A 20,692-nucleotide genomic window follows, 5' to 3' on the forward strand; every position below is an offset into this window, starting at 1 on the left:
ATACAAAACAAACATCATAGTCTCCTTAGAAGATTTTGAAAGAAGTGAAATGCACTGCTTTCCCACAAATATCTTTATCTTTAAAGATTTAAAAATGTCATTGAGCAAAACACAAAACTTTATGAAGCATAGGATATAGAATTTTTTGACTACATTAAAGTAACCCAAATTAATTCTGCCATGCATACTATGGATAAAGGAGAGACTGAGATATAATATTCAGTATTCACTCTATGTTCACATAGGGCAACAGGACTTTACCTTCAAGTCACCAGACAAGCAGAGACTCCTACTGTAAATACTACACTTAGAAAAAAAATGTATTTGACCTTCATTACAAGTCTTTGTTGGTTAGCAAAAATTGACAGGAAGATTGATATTGTGATAACAGTTACAGATAAGCGGGAGAATATTTGATGGAATGTGGTGGAAGAAACTGAACTTTTTTACAGCAGGCTGCTATTGAAGAGCAAGCTTTATATGAGGTAAGAGCAAAGTACAATAGCTATAAAGTTATAAAAAGTGATAAGTTAGCTCATACTAGTAACCTAGCTTGAATGTATAATATCTATTTGAATTGTGATTAGGTCACAAAGAAGTACTATGAGTGATGATATTTCATAGGACACAGCTTTCACATTCTAAATGACTAGCTAATTCCACTATTTCCTAATCGAACTTGCGAGCAGGAACTTCAACTTGGACCTAAAGGGTTATAGCATCTTCTGGTTTTGACTCTATATAATAATAGTTTCTACCAGTTGTGTCAGTCAGCATCAATTCTATACAATTACTTATACAGTTAGACTAATAAAGAAACAACACTGGTTGAAATATAAAAAGTGAAGCTAAGACACTGTATATTCCATTTTCTTAAAATACATGCTGGTTATGCAAGAATAGACGCGGTTGCTTTCTTTTGAGAGCTTTCCAGAACAAAAGGTTCCAGAGGTAGTGGAATTTGAACTCCGGCTTCTAGCATTGAAACTGACCATGCTTCTCCTTCGCAAAAGGGTCACACTCCTCTCTGATGTGTGTATTTCATCCTTTTCTCCTTTTTGATCACTTACAGTTGATACGCTACCATTTCATTCCAGCAGAGGCCACTCTGACCACACTTCCTTCCTGCCAGGCTCATCACAAGATAGCAAATTCATTGATATTCTAGTTTCTGCATCTAGAGTACACCTGTACTGGATTCATAGTATGGGGCCAGGTTACAAACACTGTTGTCAATATCTGTATGGGGTCTGGACCATGCATGTTGTTCTAAAAGCATAATAAGAATGTTACGAGGTTAAAGCAATCTGTGAATTATTTTACTGTAATTTAATTTTTAATCAATACAAAGTTTTTTTTTATGTAATGCATATTTATCAAACAGGAAGCTTGATGCACACAGAAAAAATAAGAAATAAGAAGCATTTTGTACCTATGAAATGGATGACAAACTATACTATCTCTCTCCATTAATCTATTCTGTTTTTTAAACTGGTTGCTTACTGCATACCAGTTTCCCATGTAGAGTGACAAAAAAAGTACACACAAGTTTCTTCAACCTTAAATGTAAAGCATTAAATTGCATAATAAATTTAAGCTTTAACACTGTTCAGATATGCTGAAGTGGCTTTGGAATTTGTTTCATTCTGTCTTTCAGCTCAGTCTATCGTCTGACTATCAGACCACTATCAATACTGACTCATTATTCAGAATGTTATACTTATTATATACTGTATGCTATCATATGTAATACAAAATTGGAACAGCTAGAGGAAATATCTAAGCAATAACAGTGTATAAAAGCAAAATAATGTATAATTCAGTAGCTGAATCAAGAGCCCTTGGACATAATTAAATAGCAAAATAATGTCTTAGGATTCGTAGTGGACATTTTCAGGGCACTAAAAATGGGTCATTTCAGAAAACATATCCATAATCTCTTTGACTAATTTTAATGTTCCAATTTTTGCTGGTTGTGGTCTAATTTATGGTTCTCCCATTTAATAGTACAGGACAGTATGGCTCCATTTGGCAAAGCCCACTGGTGGAAGTCAAGCATGGGTGGACATGGTGGGCTCAGAACAGGTTGGAGTTGTGCCAAGAAAGCCTGGTTAGGAAGCTCTGTTTCAGTGGCTACTTGCTCTGTGACTGACTGTAGCCATTTGTTCATCAGCACTTCAGCGATTATTAAGGAAAAAGAACAAGAACAGAATTGATGTTCCTTCTAACATTACTGCACTTTGAGTGTCCCAAATGTTAAAGCAGTTTCAAGAGTAAAGACAAAGGTCTGAAGATTACATACTGTATGTTTATCTCAGCCACTTATCTACAGGAAACCTTCAAAATGTGGACCAGCTGCTATGGTCTCTAATACCCAGTGTATTGCAAACTCCTTGTAAAGTCTGTCTTGGGTTACTTTTGTTACAGAAACAGAGGGAAAGATACAGTACACTACATTCATGAATAAGACAATTAAATAACACCAATAGTCATTAAAAAACATCTGATGTCTTCACAATGATTAAACAAAATGATAGTTGCAATTTCTTTGTTTTCCATGAATGTTAATCTCTGCTGTTACTTAGATAGGTGCCTTCTGCCTATATGGAATACTGAAATGGTTAAGGGACGTTTGTCACAAATGACACAGCGGTACCTTCCTGACAGCATGGAAATTGTGGCTGGGCAACTATTACACCACTGAGCATGTGAGGGCACAGATGCAGTATTTCACCGTTAATGCAAGTTATACCTGTCTTTAAATGCTGCAATCAAATGGTTTAAGTGTTTAGCCTGATTTATTTATTATCTTTGGATTATTCACAAGGAACCTTCTTAAAGACTGTAAGGGTTTGCGTTGTACCATGAACACCTCATGCAGTCAGAGCAGATTTACACTTCCACATGACTGTGATGCACTGAGGAGCAAGAGACGACCATTAGCATGGCAGCTGCAGCAAACTCCACAGTTTATCTTCCAAGCTTAAGCTAAGCCATTCTCCCACTGACTCGATACAGAATGGAAGCACTTACCGGGTCACTGCAAAATAAATCCTTGCCATGTTAAATCTCCAAAAGCACCATTTTTCTGTTGGAAGTTATTTTTTCCCGCATTCAGAGCACAGAAACAAGACTGAAACACGTATCTGATATTTTAATTTAATATATATCTCAAGTGAAAGCATACATATTGGGGCACTGAAGCGGAATTTGTCATTTGTGCTGTGTACTAATGAAATTTGTATTTAAGACCAAAAGATAAATATGAGTAAAACAGTACAGAATGTCATCTTTTATTTCTATTTGTACATTTTTGATTAAAATATTTAAATCCCCCTCCAGTTTCAGCTCAGAATAAGTATAGAGACAAATTAACTTAAAGTAATGAACCTAGTGAAAGTGTACTTATACCCTTTACATGTAACGACTGCATCAAGTCTGCGACACACTGACATTCCCTGTGGCCAGACAGTACAGTGATACAGTATTCTCCTTTCAGATGTGCTTTGCCAAGCCTTAACTGAAGCCACGTTTGGTTGTTGCTTATTTGTGGGGTTCTCTTCTCTTATTTTATGTTCTTCTTCAACAAGTGAAATAGGTATTCAATAGGATTTATTCCATCTCAGCTCTTATCATACTCCATCAGCTCACTAATGATTTAGTGGGACCTATATACAGTATATATACTGTAACAACATCTCCCAGTTGGTTCAAGTCTGGGGCTAGTGCTTTGAAGAGATCCAGAAAAGCTGTGGACACACCATCTCTCCTGGATCAAGGTTGGACATTCTTGCCAGCACAAAATGTCAGTCACTTCAGATTTTACACTGTCCTTTCAATCCTTATTTATGGATTCAATAACTCTTAAGAATGTCATTATCAGCCAAAAAGGAGGCCGATAACTCCAAACTAAATGGATCTAAAATAAACCAGAATTTAAGATTTCAGAAGTTTTAAAGGCATAGGTAAAGTAAGTTTTAATCGTATCAATGACATGCTGCAAATCCTGCAGGATTTCTATACAAAAATAATTATCCCAGGAATATCTTTTAATATATATATATACTTGTTTTAACAACAGCAATGCAAATTGAGGGCCTAATAACATTTCTAACAACAGGTATACAGTACATAAGGCCAATTATAAATTATTGTGCTATTTTTTATGAAAAACACATTTTTGATTTATACAGAAAAACGTGGGGTCATCAGGTGTTATGAAGATTAACTGCAAATTGTGTTAAACACTTATAATCAAGCTGTTAATTGCCAGTGGCTGTAAAATGTTGTTTACCAAATTTTAATAGATTTTTAATTTTGAACGCAGCTGAGGCAGTGCACATGCCTTTATTATTGCTTCAGGGTTAAATACATTTTTCTCTATAAAACTGCCTAGACCAGGCAAATTTACCACATTTTCAAATGATGAATTCAATATCTGCACTACACACCTTGTTCGTTTTGTATAATAATGGAAAAAAGTAATTGCTACTCTGCAATCAGACCAGAGAGGTGCAATCGGGCTCAAAGAGATGCCCTACCCTGACAGGTTAAGTGAACTGAATCTTTTTAGCCTAACAGAAATGACTATGAGAAGTATTCCGAATGTTTAAAAGCACCAGCAAAGTCAATCCAACAGACTTCCCCAGAATCACATTGCAACATGAACCAGAGTGCACAACTAAAACCTAGGGGAAAGGGCATTTAAAATAGGGAAAGGGGGGGTAAGTCTTTACTCAAAGGGTAGTGGATATTGGGAACAAACTGCTGAAGTCAATTTCATGGCTTTTTTTTAGGGAATGGCTGAACGAGACTCTCAAATTAGTTACTAAAAATCAAACAAACTAGATGACTAAAGGACTTTCTTTCATTTGCCACATATGTTTTCTGCTTTTGAAAAGAGACTGCTATTGCTAGGCAAATCCCACAGTCAGCATGACATAACCAAGACCTGGATCACAACTTCTGGTCTATAATGCTCAGATTCTTCTCACAAACATTACAGAATGTTCATTAGTTGAGGCACCTTGATGTTCCTGATACAGCATTATTGCTGCTTACCTATTAGCAGTCACTGAAATACAGACGCTTATAGAGTATATAGATTAGTGACAAACAATGATGCTTATTTCCTTTATTAATGTCAAGTATTTTTCATTTTCTTAAATTAATTATTCAATTTACAACAAAAATACAGTGCAGAAAATTAAATATCATAAGCAAAAACAAAATTGTGGATAGATGAGATTTTGGGATATTATTTATACTTCGATTATGTTTAATCAAGAAATAAGACATGCAGTACACAAAATATGTCAAAATGTTGCATAAAAAGACTGAGGAAAAAAATTGATCTTCTTATCTCTCAGACAAAATTATTTTCTTTTGAATTTTCAAAGATTGAATAAGTGCTGAAAGTTTATCATCCCACAAAATACAGCAGAACTGCTACTTAGAAAGAGTTACAGTAGCTTTCCATGCTTGGACTGAATTGTACAGCATTTTGGTTTTAATAAACAGAACTAATTCATAATTCATTTGTATCCCTCTGTGGTTAAATCAATAACAATTCTAAACATTACAGAAGACATGCTTTATCGCATAATCAAGCTGTCTCAATTTCACATCGATCAGCTCTTGAGGTGTTTCCTACTGCTTTCAATCCCTTCATTCCTTATATTTATTTAATTCCAAAGCAGTGCTGCATGGATGGATTTTTGTACCACTAACTGACAGCAGACCTGCAGTTAAATCTAAAAAAAGGAGGCAGTTTACGAAGCTACATTTAGCTTGATATTTATGCAATGTGTTCTGTCCATATAGCATGCTTTAAGAAGCTTTGTAACTTCCAATAAATAAAGAATGAATACATTTCACTATTGTGTCTTTGTTCATTTTCACATCATCTGTCTGTGTAATACTGTGTACCAAACGTTCTTGTTTTAACATTGTGGGGCTGTATTGAAAATGATTATCAATATATACAAGTAAAGGTGAGAATTTTGGAATATGGCTGGGAAGTTCTGAGACCTCTCTCAAGCCTCAGTGCTGCTCTGGAATTCAGGACCTGAAGTTGGGTAGGTGGGTGCGCTTGAAACATGTACCAGCATAATGAGCTACCGTATTGCAAGGACAGCCAAAACATCACATTAACTTTCTTTCTAATTTTACAATTAGCAATCATTTTCCTGTTTTATTTCCAGTAAGACGTACAAGTTGTTTCTCAAAAATATTGTGCAATGTGCATCATAGTCTGTGTTCTTAACTCTGTATTCTTGTAGTGTAACAAGCAGGCATGGCCTTTGATGACATGGAGGATGGACACTAATATTATTCATAGTGGCCAGATCTCACTGTTTTGGGACATTTGTGTGTCCATCTTTAGATACTTGTTTTTGCTTAAGAAACAAGCAGAGGGTTTCCAAAACATATTCTTCTGTGTTTTAGCTGTAATTGGTTAATTTCTCTAAGAAATTGCTTGTTGCTCTACCAATTGTGATTAATGTAATTTAATTGCAAATATACAGTATATTGCTAGTTTTATGCATACAGCTAGTGTCTAAACAAACTGACAGCTAGTCCAGGTGTGGTCATGGGAATCATAATAATGCAGGCCAGGAACAAAAACGAACCACAAAAAGAGTCTGTTTGCTAAGTGCTCTTGTGCAAGGGAAAACTATGTTCAGGGTAGAAAAGACAAAGCATTTAATAAAGATAATAAACTGCAGCTTCTCCAGAGAACTTCCTACTGACAATTTTCAAGGCTGGCAAACTATAACTCCATACATAGCAACAGCATATGGGTACAGATACAGATGCTGTCATCCCAAATATTAAGACAATACTGTACTAGACTATTTGCTACACTATGAGTATCAGGTCAAATACTCTCAGCTCCACACCCAACTCCTCTTGATGGACAGGTAAGACTACATTTGAACCAAAGGTGAGTTACAGTAGATTCTGTAACCCAACACAAAATGGTGGTGCGGAGAGGAGACAACACTCTACATCTCGAAAAGTTATTTCATAAATAAGAGTTTATGATAGAGATCTCACCAGAAGTTATGCAATGAGGATGTGAAAGACTCTGTCACAATACCTAATTTATAGTGTACAAAAACAAAGATACAGTATGAACTATTGAAAATGTCAAAACCAGTTGGAGTCCAGGTATGTTGCCATTCTGTTAGATAATGTACATTTTTGAGAACAGTAAAATCATGTAAATATGATCATTAAAAAAAATAAGGTTAGGTTTAGGCAGAACTGCACTCAAACTCACTTATTATTAGTATTCATTTCTTACTGAGTCAATTGTCAAAACTGAGATCTGTAAATTCAAGAACGTAAGGAAGAATTTCAGCAGATGGAAAATTTGGAGGCCCCAATCAGTCTCATGTCGTCTAAGCTGGAGGAGAGCTCAGCTGACAACTCTAGTGCACTAGACTAACTGAGCAGCACCTCTGAAGCTCCTAGCCACAATAAACTGTAGGCAGAGTTTGACATCTCTATGGCCAATCCTGCAGTCAACATGACTTTGTCTGGAGGAGCCATAACATTTTTAGTCATAAAACATTAAGATGACGACTGTAATGGCCAAAACGTCTACAGACACTCCAAGGGTTAATAACTGAGAAGGGAGTACAGAGCAAAGAGACTCAGAGACAACTGAGAACAAACACCAATGGTATGAAATGACATATACTACATACAGACTCAGGAGATGAACAGGGTCAGGGCTAGCAATGAGCACAAGTACAAATACTGTATCTATAATTACAACAACAAGAACCAAAGTCCCTCCGCTAGCATCCATCCATTCTACCTTTGGTCAGCAAGCCATGTACCCTGGTGAGGCTCATTCTGTCAGAGAAGAGCAGTTGGTTTGAATAAACACAACTAATCTCCTGCAGGACAGGATACCAGTCCTTTGCAGGGCTACAGAGAAAATAGTCAGATGCCCAAGGCCAGAATCAAACCTACTGTAGGACCTTTGGGCAGCACTAATGGCCTCATACTGTAACTCCAGGTCCAGCACTCAACAATGCAAAATTACAAAGTACATACAGTATATGTGGTCAGAAATAAGTCAAACACAAAAGCTGCTGTATTAACCAAAGTCAAGCCATATACAGTGCCTTGCGAAAGTATTCGGCCCCCTTGAACTTTTCAACCTTTTGCCACATTTCAGGCTTCAAACATAAAGATATAAATTTTTTATTTTATGTGAAGAATCACCAACAAGTGGGACACAATTGTGAAGTGGAACGAAATCTATTGGATTTTTGAAACTTTTTTAACTAATAAAAAAATGAAAAGTGGGGCATGCAAAATTATTCGGCCCCTTTACTTTCAGTGCAGCAAACTCACTCCAGAAGTTCAGCGAGGATCTCTGAATGATCCAATGTTGTCCTAAATGACTGATGGTGATAAATAGAATCCACCTGTGTGTAATCAAGTCTCTGTATAAATGCACCTGCTCTGTGATAGTCTCAAGGTTCTGTTGAAAGCGCAGAGACCATCATGAAGACCAAGGAACACATCAGGCAGGTCCGTAATACTGTTGTGGAGAAGTTTAAAGCCGGATTTGGATACAAAAAGATTTCCCAAGCTTCAAACATCCCAAGGAGCACTGTGCAAGCGATCATCTTGAAATGGAAGGAGTATCAGACCACTGCAAATCTACCAAGACCTGGCCGTCCCTCTAAACTTTCAGCTCAGACAAGGAGAAGACTGATCAGAGATGCAGCCAAGAGGCCCATGATCACTCTGGATGAACTGCAGAGAACTACAGCTGAGGTGGGAGAGTCTGTCCATAGGACAACAATCAGTCTTACACTGCACAAATCTGGCCTTTATGGAAGAGTGGCAAGAAGAAAGCCATTTCTCAAAGATATCCATAAAAAGTCTCGTCTAAAGTTTGCCACAAGCCACCTGGGAGACACCCCAAACATGTGGAAGAAGGTGCTCTGGTCAGATGAAACCAAAATCGAACTTTTTGGCCACAATGCAAAACGATATGTTTGGCGTAAAAGCAACACAGCTCATCACCCTCAACACACCATCCCCACTGTCAAACATGGTGGTGGCAGCATCATGGTTTGGGCCTGCTTTTCTTCAGCAGGGACAGGGAAGATGGTTAAAATTGAGGGGAAGATGGATGCAGCCAAATACAGGACCATTCTGGATGAAAACCTGTTGGAGTCTGCAAAAGACCTGAAACTGGGACGGAGATTTATCTTCCAACAAGACAATGATCCCAAACATACAGCAAAATCTACAAAGGAATGGTTCACAAATAAACGTATCCAGGTGTTTGAATGGCCAAGTCAAAGTCCAGACCTGAATCCAATCGAGAATCTGTGGAAAGAGCTGAAAACTGCTGTTCACAAACGCTCTCCATCCAACCTCACTGAGCTCGAGCTGTTTTGCAAGGAAGAATGGGCAAGAATTTCAGTCTCTCGATGTGCAAAACTGATAGACATACCCCAAGTGACTTGCAGCTGTAATCGCAGCAAAAGGTGGCTCTACAAAGTATTAACGCAAGGGGGCCGAATAATTTTGCACGCCCCACTTTTCATTTTTTTATTAGTTAAAAAAGTTTCAAAAATCCAATAGATTTCGTTCCACTTCACAATTGTGTCCCACTTGTTGGTGATTCTTCACATAAAATAAAAAATTTATATCTTTATGTTTGAAGCCTGAAATGTGGCAAAAGGTTGAAAAGTTCAAGGGGGCCGAATACTTTCGCAAGGCACTGTAATATTGTCCTATTGAAACTTCATATCTTTGCTCATTTGAACCAGAAACTTGAACCAGGAACTAGTCTCAGTGTGGTCAATATTTGCTTTTTTTATGAGATTATATATAAACAATACTTAAACACCCAGAGTAGCCTGCTGCACTGAATTAATAAATATATTATATTTTGAGTGGAATTCCAAAATAGTACCCTTTTCGCTGAAAAGCTGTGCCCTGAGCGAATGAAGGAACTTTCCAAAACAATTGTTTCTTAGTGTCTGCAGTGAGGGTTTTAAACCAGCACTCTTCTGTTTAAGTCTAGTAAGAGCTGTACAGAGTGGAGAGCAGATGGGAATGTGAGATGATATGTCATTCACAGGATGAAGCCACATGTCACATACCAAGCTGGTAAGCTGGTGCCTGTCCAGATCCAGGCTAAGCAGGTTGCACACTCAAAAGACCTTCTCAAAAATCTCAGATATTCTATAGGAGCCTTCACTATCTTATTGGTGTTCTGTAATTTCAGCTAATGAATTAGATAACTGTAGTATTGTCTAGCAGATAAAAACTTTCACTATAAAAAAAGAAAAGATTCTTCTGATGCATTACACTAAGGAACTCAGGTGTTCACATCTCAGAGTCCCACACACTGCATTGAAGACTAGTATACTTGTTCAACTTTCCATATCACATGAAGGGAGAGGGGGAATTCAAACATTACATTAAGCTTTCTCCTCTTCTTTCTTACCAAAATAAGTTGCATAAGATAAATTGTAAGTACATGACAAGGTCATTGGTTGGTACAAAAGTCTTTATATTCAAAATATACAATGTGACCTTTGTTAATAACATACATTTAACCAGTAGTAAAGAGCTGTTAATAACAGGAAAATTACAATTAATCTGTTCTCTTTATGTGCTCCAATATATTACAGGCAAAAAAAGATTTTATAAATGTCTTTGCACCCCTTAATATAAAACATTAGTATGATTTTTCACATTGATTTATTAGACTACTATATCTTCAAACACAAAAAGCTCTGTGTGAAGCTTTTGTTTGACAAAATAATGTAACACGACTAATATTTCTTACCTTTAGCTCCACGCAACACAAATCCAAAGCCTTCATTCTCTTTCTTCTGCAGGATTGCATCCTTCTCCTCAATGATGTAATCACTGGGGAGAAAAGAGAACAGGGCCACCAGGTCAGAGTTCAGCACCATCCCGTGAGACACCCAATGTCCGTCCGTATGATCCAAGACAATCACTTGGGCATAGTGAACAAACAGAGCATTGGTGGATAAGCAAGAGCAGCCACTTACAATCCAGCCTCCCTTTTCTAAGAAAAGCTGAACAACATTGCAGTCCTAAAAAAAAAAAAAAAAAAGAGTCTTTGAACAGAGGATGTGTTTAGCAATCTGGCATGTTAGGAGACCAGCTTTTCCTCCATCCAGCCACTGAACTCCACCAGAAGGCAATTGACAAATGAATGAAGTATGATGAGGCTTTCCTTATTTAAAAAAGAAAAGGCACGGTCTCTTTTCCTTACTGTACTTGCAAGTAAATGCATCAAAAAATCATCTCAAGTCATCTAGCAGGTTTTGTTAAAAAAAAAATCAAAAGCCCCCGATCTCTTCTCGCAGAAAACGCTTCGCTTGAAAACAAAGCCTCTCTGTCCACACACGCACTCGACAAAGCAGATGCTTTGAACTGTGCGGCAACCTAAAGCAAACGGACCCTGGCTGGTAAAGTAACATGAAGAGCGAGAGACATGCTGAGGTACACATACAACAGACATGCAGACAGGCTCACACTGTACACTCACACACACACCCTCTACCCCACTGGAGCAGAGACGGCTGAGGGCTCATCAAAAGCATCTCTTCCTGCCCCTTAACAGAAAGAAGGATACACAGCATCGCAACTTAGCCACCTTTTTTTTCTTTTTCGGTTTTATTCTCCCCCCTCTCCCCTCCTCCCAACACAAACCATCTGCTGAAGTTTTATAGGCAGGCTAAGCCGAGGAGCTGTACACACAAAAGGAATGACTCACTAAGGGGCAGAGGGAGTGAGTGAGAGCGAGGGTCTGACAAGCAGGGGGAGACAGAGGAAGCTGCGGAGAAGCAGGAGAGATTAGGGGAAGGCTGGATGGAAAGAGAGAGAGACGGAAATACGGCCGATGCAAGTAAGAAGTGGGGAATGCAGGAATAAGTACAAAACGGACTGGGGAGCAACAGAAATAGAAAGGCAGACAGTGAAATAAAACACAAGGATTAGCAAGGATGCAGGGATTATGACAGGCAGAATGACGAAGGCCTTTTAATAACTTGCAAACTGAAAATAAATGTCAATCTATGCCTGAAATAAAACTATTAAGCCTCTGTTACTATTTAATCCATCTATCAATATTCTAACAGCTTTGTCCAATTCAGGGCTGTGGAGCAGCCGGGTCTATCCTGGCAAGCAATAGGCGCAAGGCGGGACAGAGACTGAATGGGATGGCAGTTTATGACAGGGCACACACTGACACAGACACACAACCTTAAATCAAATTCATTGTATCAGTTTTATTGATTCTATATACTAAATCTGCTATATTTATGTTCTTCAGTGATGATTTACAGCTTAGTGTGATGATGATAATCAATGCACGATTGCACTTGGTGTTTTTACCTACATACAAAGAAAGAAATGCAACAGGAAGATCCAGAACTAAATTACATATCAGCTGCTTACCACAGTAAGCAGGGTATTAATAATTAAGCATTCAATAGAAATTATTTCTACCATATTGCTGATCACCTTTTGTGACTCTGTCCATGAGATTCTTGTTTTTTTTAAACACACATGGACTTACATATTCAGTGTCTTGAAAAGGTATTCACGATCATCCATTGATGTCCGAAATGTTTTTTTAAAAATTAAAATGATTTTTGATGTGAACGTTTTTAATTTCAATTTGGTTGCTGAAAATGAACACTTTTATGGGTGAACAAAGTAAAATATCAGTAAAGGCTACAATGAAAGAATGAAAGAAAACAAATTCTAAACTTACAGTAAAATGATAAAATTAAGAACATAAATCATGCCTTAGGTAAACTCTGAGTTGAATTCCTGGGGTGCTATCTGTGTGGAGTTTGTATGGTCTCCCCAAGTTTCCTCTGGGTACTTTAGTTTCCTCCCACAGTCCAAAAACATACTGGTAGGTATGACTTCTGTGAAACTGGCCCTGGTGAGAGTGTGTGCATCTTTGTGTCTGTGTGCGCCCTGAGAAGGACTGGCATCCTGTCTTGGGGATATTCTGTCCTTTGCCCATTGCTTGCCATGACAGGCTCTGGTTCTCCCATGACCCCATGTATTGGATGAAGTGCTAAGAAATTGGATGGATGAATGACTTCAAAATAAATAGCATTTTCTGTGCAAGGTTCCCCAGTGAAGCAGTTAATTTCAAGCAGATTCAACCATGAAGGCAACAAGAAGCTTTTGAAACAACTCAGGGATAAGGTTGTAGAAAGTCACAGATCAGGAAAAGGCAGTAAATATACTTTACTCTTCAGCATGGTGAAGTCACTCATTTAGAAATGGAAGGTGGTGTATCATACCACTTACTACTAGTTGTATTAAAGGAGGTGGCCAGAACGCACAAACCAAAATGGATTTTAGTTAGGATACTGGGGTTAACAGCCTACTCTTGAGAATAGTGTCTTGGGATTGTTAATGACTCAAGAGTCATGATCTCACACCTCCTATTATACAACATGGTGTCTCCTCTCATAGTTAGAAATTTGTGACCAGCGGGGACACTACCTATTGATCCGCAAGCCAAACTTACAGCACCAATCAACAGGCTTTCATCAGAAATCTCCCTTCCCAGCATTGACCAGGCCCTGCCTCGCATACGTTCTGAGATCTGACAAAGTTGGATGACAAGATGTAATAAAACCGCAGTGGAAAACATATGGAACACTAGTGTCAACACACTGGCAGCTCTCAGCTGGCATGAAGATGTGGAAGAGGAAAATACTACTGCTTGAAAAGCTTCTCAAATATCGCAATACCTGCTGCTGCTCACATGATAAAATAAGGAATCTCATTTTCCTTTTTGATCTTTTTTTTAAATCACAATTTTTGTTTTTCTGCCTTTCAAGTACAGAGCAAAAATAGAAGTGGCAGAATGTTAGTTGGATATCAAAGAGAACTTCTATGAATATTCTGATGCGCCACTGTGCAATACATGGCTGAAACCTTTTATGTGTCACATAGCTTACACTTCTTTATCATACAAAATATAATTACAAAACATTATTCATACAAAAAAAGATTTGATACATATTAACTATTGTAAATTAGCTGTGTGTGACAGGCATTCCTCTAAGGTGGCTTTTGAGGCCAGAGCACATTAAAACTCACAATGGGTCAAACACTGCAAGAAAACAAGTCTTTAGTGAAATAAAACTCTCCTCAGTTAAACACAAGACTGCTCTTCAGTAAATTAACACTAATAAAAATTGTGCACACCCTTTAATATCTTGAACATACTAATTGTAATTTACACCAATGTGCACATTTGTTATTCCTACCCCTTTAACAATTAACTATTCATTGAGTAATTCACCACAGGTGAGACTATTTTCTTAATTAGAGGCCTTGATGGCCTGGAGTAGCGGGTCAGCTGTAACTACAATACTTATAACAGCTGGCCTGCTGCACTGTGGTATTAAAGCATCCACAGCTCATCCCTCACCAGGATCTGACTGGTATCTGCCAGTGCCAAACCACAGAACACCTCATCAGGAAGCAGGGAACACATTGGCTGTATATTACAAAAACTTTAGTAACCTACTCTATTAAGGGAAACATGTTGATAAGATAAAATAACAAGATAAGATCATGCTTCTATCTTTGCCAACAACATTCATTTTAAATACCTCTTAAAGGGTAATTACTAGGGAACATTTACTGTAAGCCTGGAATGAAATGCACTGATTCCTCTTTTGTTTATCTACAGTATGTGCACCACCTTAAAATTGTATTAATTGCTTAAAACAATCAAGGTAAATAAAACATTATTAAAAAGGGAATGCAATTGCATTCCCTCTACCTCTACTGTGCCTTCCGCACAGTCATGGTATATGAAACAGAAATTACAAGTAACAGTGCAGCAGCTCTGGACATATAAAAATAGCATTAAAAATCCAGTCATTCAATTATCTCCATAATATTTCTATATGCTGATTTATCCAACATAATGCAGTGCTGACAATGCAGTTCATCAGGCTCAACTAGCACTGTAAGTATCAGTTGGTATAATGACAGAGATACTGTAATTTAATCTTTCTGTCTGACAATATTAAGACATCTCTGCCACCTACCCACAGTTACCACACAACATTGAGAAAGTAGTTTCCCCGACATTATTCTGTGTAAATACAATTAAGTAAATCTGTAATTATTCATCAAATAGTTTGAATGCATCTATTGTGGTTTGAGTGTGTTAAATCTAAAAATGGAGAACATACTGTATAATGCTAATAATATCTATAATGAATATAAATTTACTATTTACTTATTAAGACCTAGGACTGTATCAGGCATAACAGTTTTTATTTACAAAACCAATGTAAGTGACATGGTACAATACCTTACAAAATTACATATAATCCTTCTCCCTTAGGAGTCACTACAAGACAGATCAAGAAAAAACAGGAAAAAAATCAATTAAAATATTTACCTTTTCCAAGTGTACGGTTTTACAATTAATTATACCATTATACAATTATTTATACCATGAAGCTGATGAGAAAATAATATTTCTTTGAATCCTCTTTCAAATCTATTTTTTAAAATATTTTTATATCACATGGTTTTGAATGCTCAAGGTTATACTCAGGTGCACCATACTTAATTTGCAAGAAATTTAAATAAATCAAATATTTTATTTTCAAATAAGCTTGCTTTGACTTATTTATTTAGAAAAATAATTCTTAGAGGTCCAAAACATGATCTTCCTGGACTTGGAAGGTACTGTATGATTATTTTTCATTAGCTTCACTCTATTTAAAATGGTCTCTTTACAATCTAATCTGTGCTTGCTGGTGTTCTTATGGTAGACTGTAGTCTGAATTAAAAAGGCTTTACTGCCTAAACATAGACTACATTTTACAGACTTTCCGTTGAGTTCACCACTCATAAAATTCCATTTCATCACTTCCACATCCTTTTCCTCATTTGTTTTCAAAGTATTTGCGTTAGTAGATGTCACATTTCTAATTGATAGCCTAAACTAGACTGCATGGTTTTGAGTACAAAGACAAATTGTCACATTTTCCAAATAAATTGGCTGCAACCAGATATTTACAGTATCTACTTTCTATGTGAAAAATGTGTATATTAGATTGCATTATCGATCTATCCATCCATTTATAATGGCTTCTTTCAATTTGCAGTGGTTATAAGGGAGCTAGTGCCTGTTTCGACAAGCACTGGGAGCAAGGCAGATTACACCCTGGATGGGACACCAGTCTATCGCAGTACACACAGAGACATACATTTTTCTAGAAGCAATTATCCTACAGTACTGTATGTCTTTGGACTCTGGGAGGAAATTGGAGAACCGAGAACCCACACAAACACCAGAAGAACATAAAAACTACACGTATAACACCCACAGTCCAAAACTGAACCCAATGCTAACTGTTTTGCCACTCTGCCATCCTATACTACAGTACATAATGTGATCTGAGTCTCACTCAGATTTTCTAGAGTGTTTTTTGGCCTGCTGGGTTTCTTGAGACAGCTACAACACAGAGGGAATGCTACGGGTTAGACACCTCTATGGTGGAGCCCTCCGTGGAGGAGGTTTAAATGGTGATCAGACAAATTAAGAAATTAAGACCAGGCATTGACAATATATTTGTGGAATTACTTAAAGCTAGAGAGATGGCTCAGTAGCCATCGACTACTGACTGACCAACTACATAAAACTATAAAACTGGTTTTCTGATCGGGTCAAGTGAGAAACTTCCTCAGAATTGGCAAAAGAGGGTCTATAAGACTGCTATCGATGCCTGGCAAAGTGTTCATCAAGGCAATACCAAACAGAGTGAAATCAACAATAGATGAAAGACAGAGGGGGAATCAAGCAGGATTCAGAAAAAGATCTTATAGTGATCAAATATTTTGCTACGATAAAATTGCACAGAACTCAAATCAATAGCATACTTTGTGGCTTTTGACAGTAGCATTTAACAGTGTGTACCGACCATCAGTTTGAAGAATCCTGAAAGAATGTGACATACCCCTGAATACTGTCCAACATCAAGATTCAATATGCAAAAACAACCCATTGTGTATGGATCAATGGGGGAGACTCCAACTGGTCTGATGTATTTGGCCAGCATTCCCATTGATATTCTGGTAGACTGGGTCTATGGTATTCTGGTAAAAAAAGACAAGCCTAAGGCAAGGTTTGAAAGTTTTTGCAGTCGATACTGCAACTGTATGGAAAGCCTTGTTGGTTTTACACTCTAAGGGCAAAAAGTATGGTCTGGTTAGAAAGAAAAGACTACGATCGTGAGGATTGCCTGATGTGACAGAATGGCCTAATTCAAATTCCTGGTCAAAGGGACTTTTAGGTGGAATACAGTGGGATGACATAGGAGGAACTAGAAGTAATTGCATCTGACACAGCTGGAGTTTGAAACCTTGTTATGTTCTTTATATCTGAACCAGGATGAACAAGGGAAAGAAGAAGCAGTTTTTGCTTGTGCTGCAAATACAGTACAATAAACAGAGGTACAGTGTATGTCCATGTAGTGCATGAATGCCGTGTATGCCCACTATAATTCCCATTAAATAAATGTAGAAACCTGTACAGTTTCAGAGGTAAACCACAATGAAACTGAAAAATCTAGACTGTGAAATTAAGTAGTCATTATTTTAAATAGCAAAGGTACAGCTGACTGTACCTTTGCTATTTTTGCCAAAGAAAACATTGGGGCTTTTACATAGCAGACATTGCTCCTTCATAACTCAATGGAAAAGCTCTTTATAAGAGGAAAAATGATGCAATTGTGATTCTCCCTTATGAGAAGATTATAAAAAGGCACTGAACTGTCAAGCACCAGAGTTATTTACTATATATAATATGTGAGCAATTTTGCCACAAGTGAGATGGCGGTCATATGGTATTATTGTAATTATGGACATTTTTATAAATTATCTCTCAGAACTCCTGAAACAACTTTAGAAATATTCTCTCTTCTTCCATATTTATCTGGAGAGACCTTGAGTTAAATTATGATTCAGCAATAAAAGATTTTTCTAAATACACTTTTCTCAGCATAAGGATGTACACACAAATGAATGGCAAAATAGAAATATAAACAACAAGGTAGGCAATTTCCGCATCTGAAATTACTACATTAGGCCAAAGCTCAGCCTGGTTTCCATGGCACCCCTGGACAGTATACTGGCTAAAGGTACGATCTCTAACAATGCTGTTTGTACTGCTCTATGGGCTTGAGCAATTAGGGTAAAGTACCTCGCTCAAGGTACAATAGTAAGTCCACAGCAGTGAACTGAACTCTATTTGCAGACAGGCAGATAGACATTATGAAATTCACTAATACAGTATAGTCTCAGGATACACACTGTAGATGCTTGAAGGTATAAAGGACAAGTACAAGCTACAGCTTATAATGTCAATTGTTGTTGACAAGGGGAATAAAGTTCCCCAACAACTGCATTTCAGTACAATATTGTTTTGTAAGTCTTTGCAACAGTGTCTGTGTATGGGTGTGGTACTGGGCATTCACACTGAAATCCTACATTCATCTGTATCATATGACCTACAGTATATGGGGAGCAATTCAGCATAAATGTTGATAGTCTGCAGGGTTAAGTGTAATTTCTGCTTCATGCGTCATGATTCTATTGAGGGAATTATCGGTCTGTACAAATGTTTGTCTGAAAGGTATTATTTTATGGTAGACTGTGCCCCTGCTTCATATATTCCATGTAACACAAAAGTAAACGCAGACACTATGTCCTAGCTCTGCCACGGTACTGGCAATTTCAAGATATGAACTCCAGTTAACATCCTTTAAAAGTTTTATCACACTAGGCCTGACATTCTGAAGAAACTGCCTGTTGCTGATAAACTCTTCCTCAGTGAATGCCATAGGCACGTGTTGCAGAATGGAAAGGCAAGAAGAAAGAGGAGCAAAGTAGCTCATATTGAGATCGCAAGTCCTGGGAAGTGTGAAGATTGTCCTCATTAAAAACATCTGTTAGAATGTGAATCCCATTATCACTCCAAAGTGAAGCAGAGAAAGGCAAATAACCTGTAAGGAGCTCATGATTATGGGAAATAGGAGAATGGGCATGCCATGTTTTCTGGGTCTTCATGACTATTTCCACAAAATGTTAAGTCGCAATTAATGGTGTAATAATGGAGGTAAAATGTAATCTACAATATCTGAGGAGAGCCCTGAAATAAATGAAATCTTGAAGTCTACGGAGGTGTAGACACCTATAAATACGTAGGAGTGTTAGGTTTGAATGAAATAGGCAATGCCTGCAAAATAAAGTTTGGCAGAGCTACATCCTAGCAGATTTTGCATTTCTTTTTGGAAATTGAATACACAGACAATTTCCTTTCCTAATGAATTTGGAATGTTGCGTATGCAATCTAAAGTAGGGCTTTCCAAACCTGGTCCTGTCGATCCACTCTGTCTGCTGGATTTTAATTCCAACTGAACATGATGTTTCTAGTGCATTTAACTGATCTGCTTGCTTGTCTGGATCTTTGGTTTACTTCTATCTGCACTTAGTCTTGAGCTTCTTGAGTTTCACGAATACTCAACATCTGACAATATTGCTCTCTACAACAATCAATCTCTCCTCAACTTACCTTTATTTCAAACTAAACTGGGATGAATTAGTGAACAATTTGTAAATAATATACACAGAGGAATGACAATACATCTGTTCTGCGGTGCAATTAGTTACATTTAAGGCTACAACACTTGAATGAGGTGAGTTCTGAAGTAACTAGTTACCAGGTACCAGTTACCAATCTCATTTGCTATTTTAAAGGAGAGCTGCTGTCCCAGTTTCTCAGACTGGTTATTAAATTCTGGTAACAAAATAAATGAATTGCCGGAATCGCAAAATTGTACAAATTCCACATTAAGCAAAAAATATGGAACTTTGTGAAAGTACTGTATGGTTGCCATGCTGTCGCAAACCGATGGTCTCGCCATGGGTGAGAGCAACACTTGGCGCAAATTGCAATGTGAAATGGCCCTTCCTGCTCACTAGTCACTGTAATGACTAATGCAATGTGATATTAAGGCGAATAAGTACAGGTTGTGCAGCATACATTTCACCACTGAAACGTTCCGACATGATCTGCATGCAGAGTTAGTAAGTTACAAGTACGTAGTATTTGTCAGTAAAACTGTCTTAAAGACGAGAGCAATATTTCTATTGGATTAAAAACGATGTACAGTATTCACAAGCCTTGTTTACAATGTAATAAGGCTGCTTAACGTCACCGGATATTTTGTGACCTCATTCTGAATCGCAGCACATGGCACTGTGCATACCTGAAAATCTGTAAGATTTTATGTCTGTTTTGTGACTTAAATTAGGTTTTACATGTTACTGTGTACAGTACATTTTACTTTCATTGAGGTTTTAAATGCACTCATCAATGCTGAGTCTTTCTAACCCTGAAATATAAAAATAGTGTTGCAGTTCCCCTTTAAGAACTGCAAGCAATAGACCCCTTAGCTGCAGCAGGAACCCGGGATCAAGGTTATGAACCACTATGCCACAGGAGGAGAAAGAAAAATAGAAGGAAAAGGGTTATAGTCATATTTATCATGGAAATCTGAGCTTGTAGAAAATTGGGAAAACATATCAATTTGTTCAAGTGTGAATT

General features: G+C 37.5%; 1 protein-coding gene across 5 annotated transcripts in view; it reads right to left on the minus strand.

Annotated features, from left to right (window-relative positions):
- Positions 1 to 20,692, minus strand: part of shank3a (SH3 and multiple ankyrin repeat domains 3a) — a 639,129-nt gene that overhangs the window by 39,373 nt on the left and 579,064 nt on the right. For all 5 annotated transcript variants that reach the window (XM_069192202.1, XM_069192204.1, XM_069192203.1 and 2 more), the window contains one exon: positions 10,838 to 10,920. In XM_069192202.1, the coding sequence (XP_069048303.1) occupies positions 10,838 to 10,920 (83 nt within the window). The remainder of the gene's footprint in view (positions 1 to 10,837; positions 10,921 to 20,692) is intronic.

The sequence above is a fragment of the Lepisosteus oculatus genome, chromosome 7 (genome assembly GCF_040954835.1).
Source record: "Lepisosteus oculatus isolate fLepOcu1 chromosome 7, fLepOcu1.hap2, whole genome shotgun sequence".
NCBI lineage: Eukaryota > Metazoa > Chordata > Actinopteri > Semionotiformes > Lepisosteidae > Lepisosteus > Lepisosteus oculatus.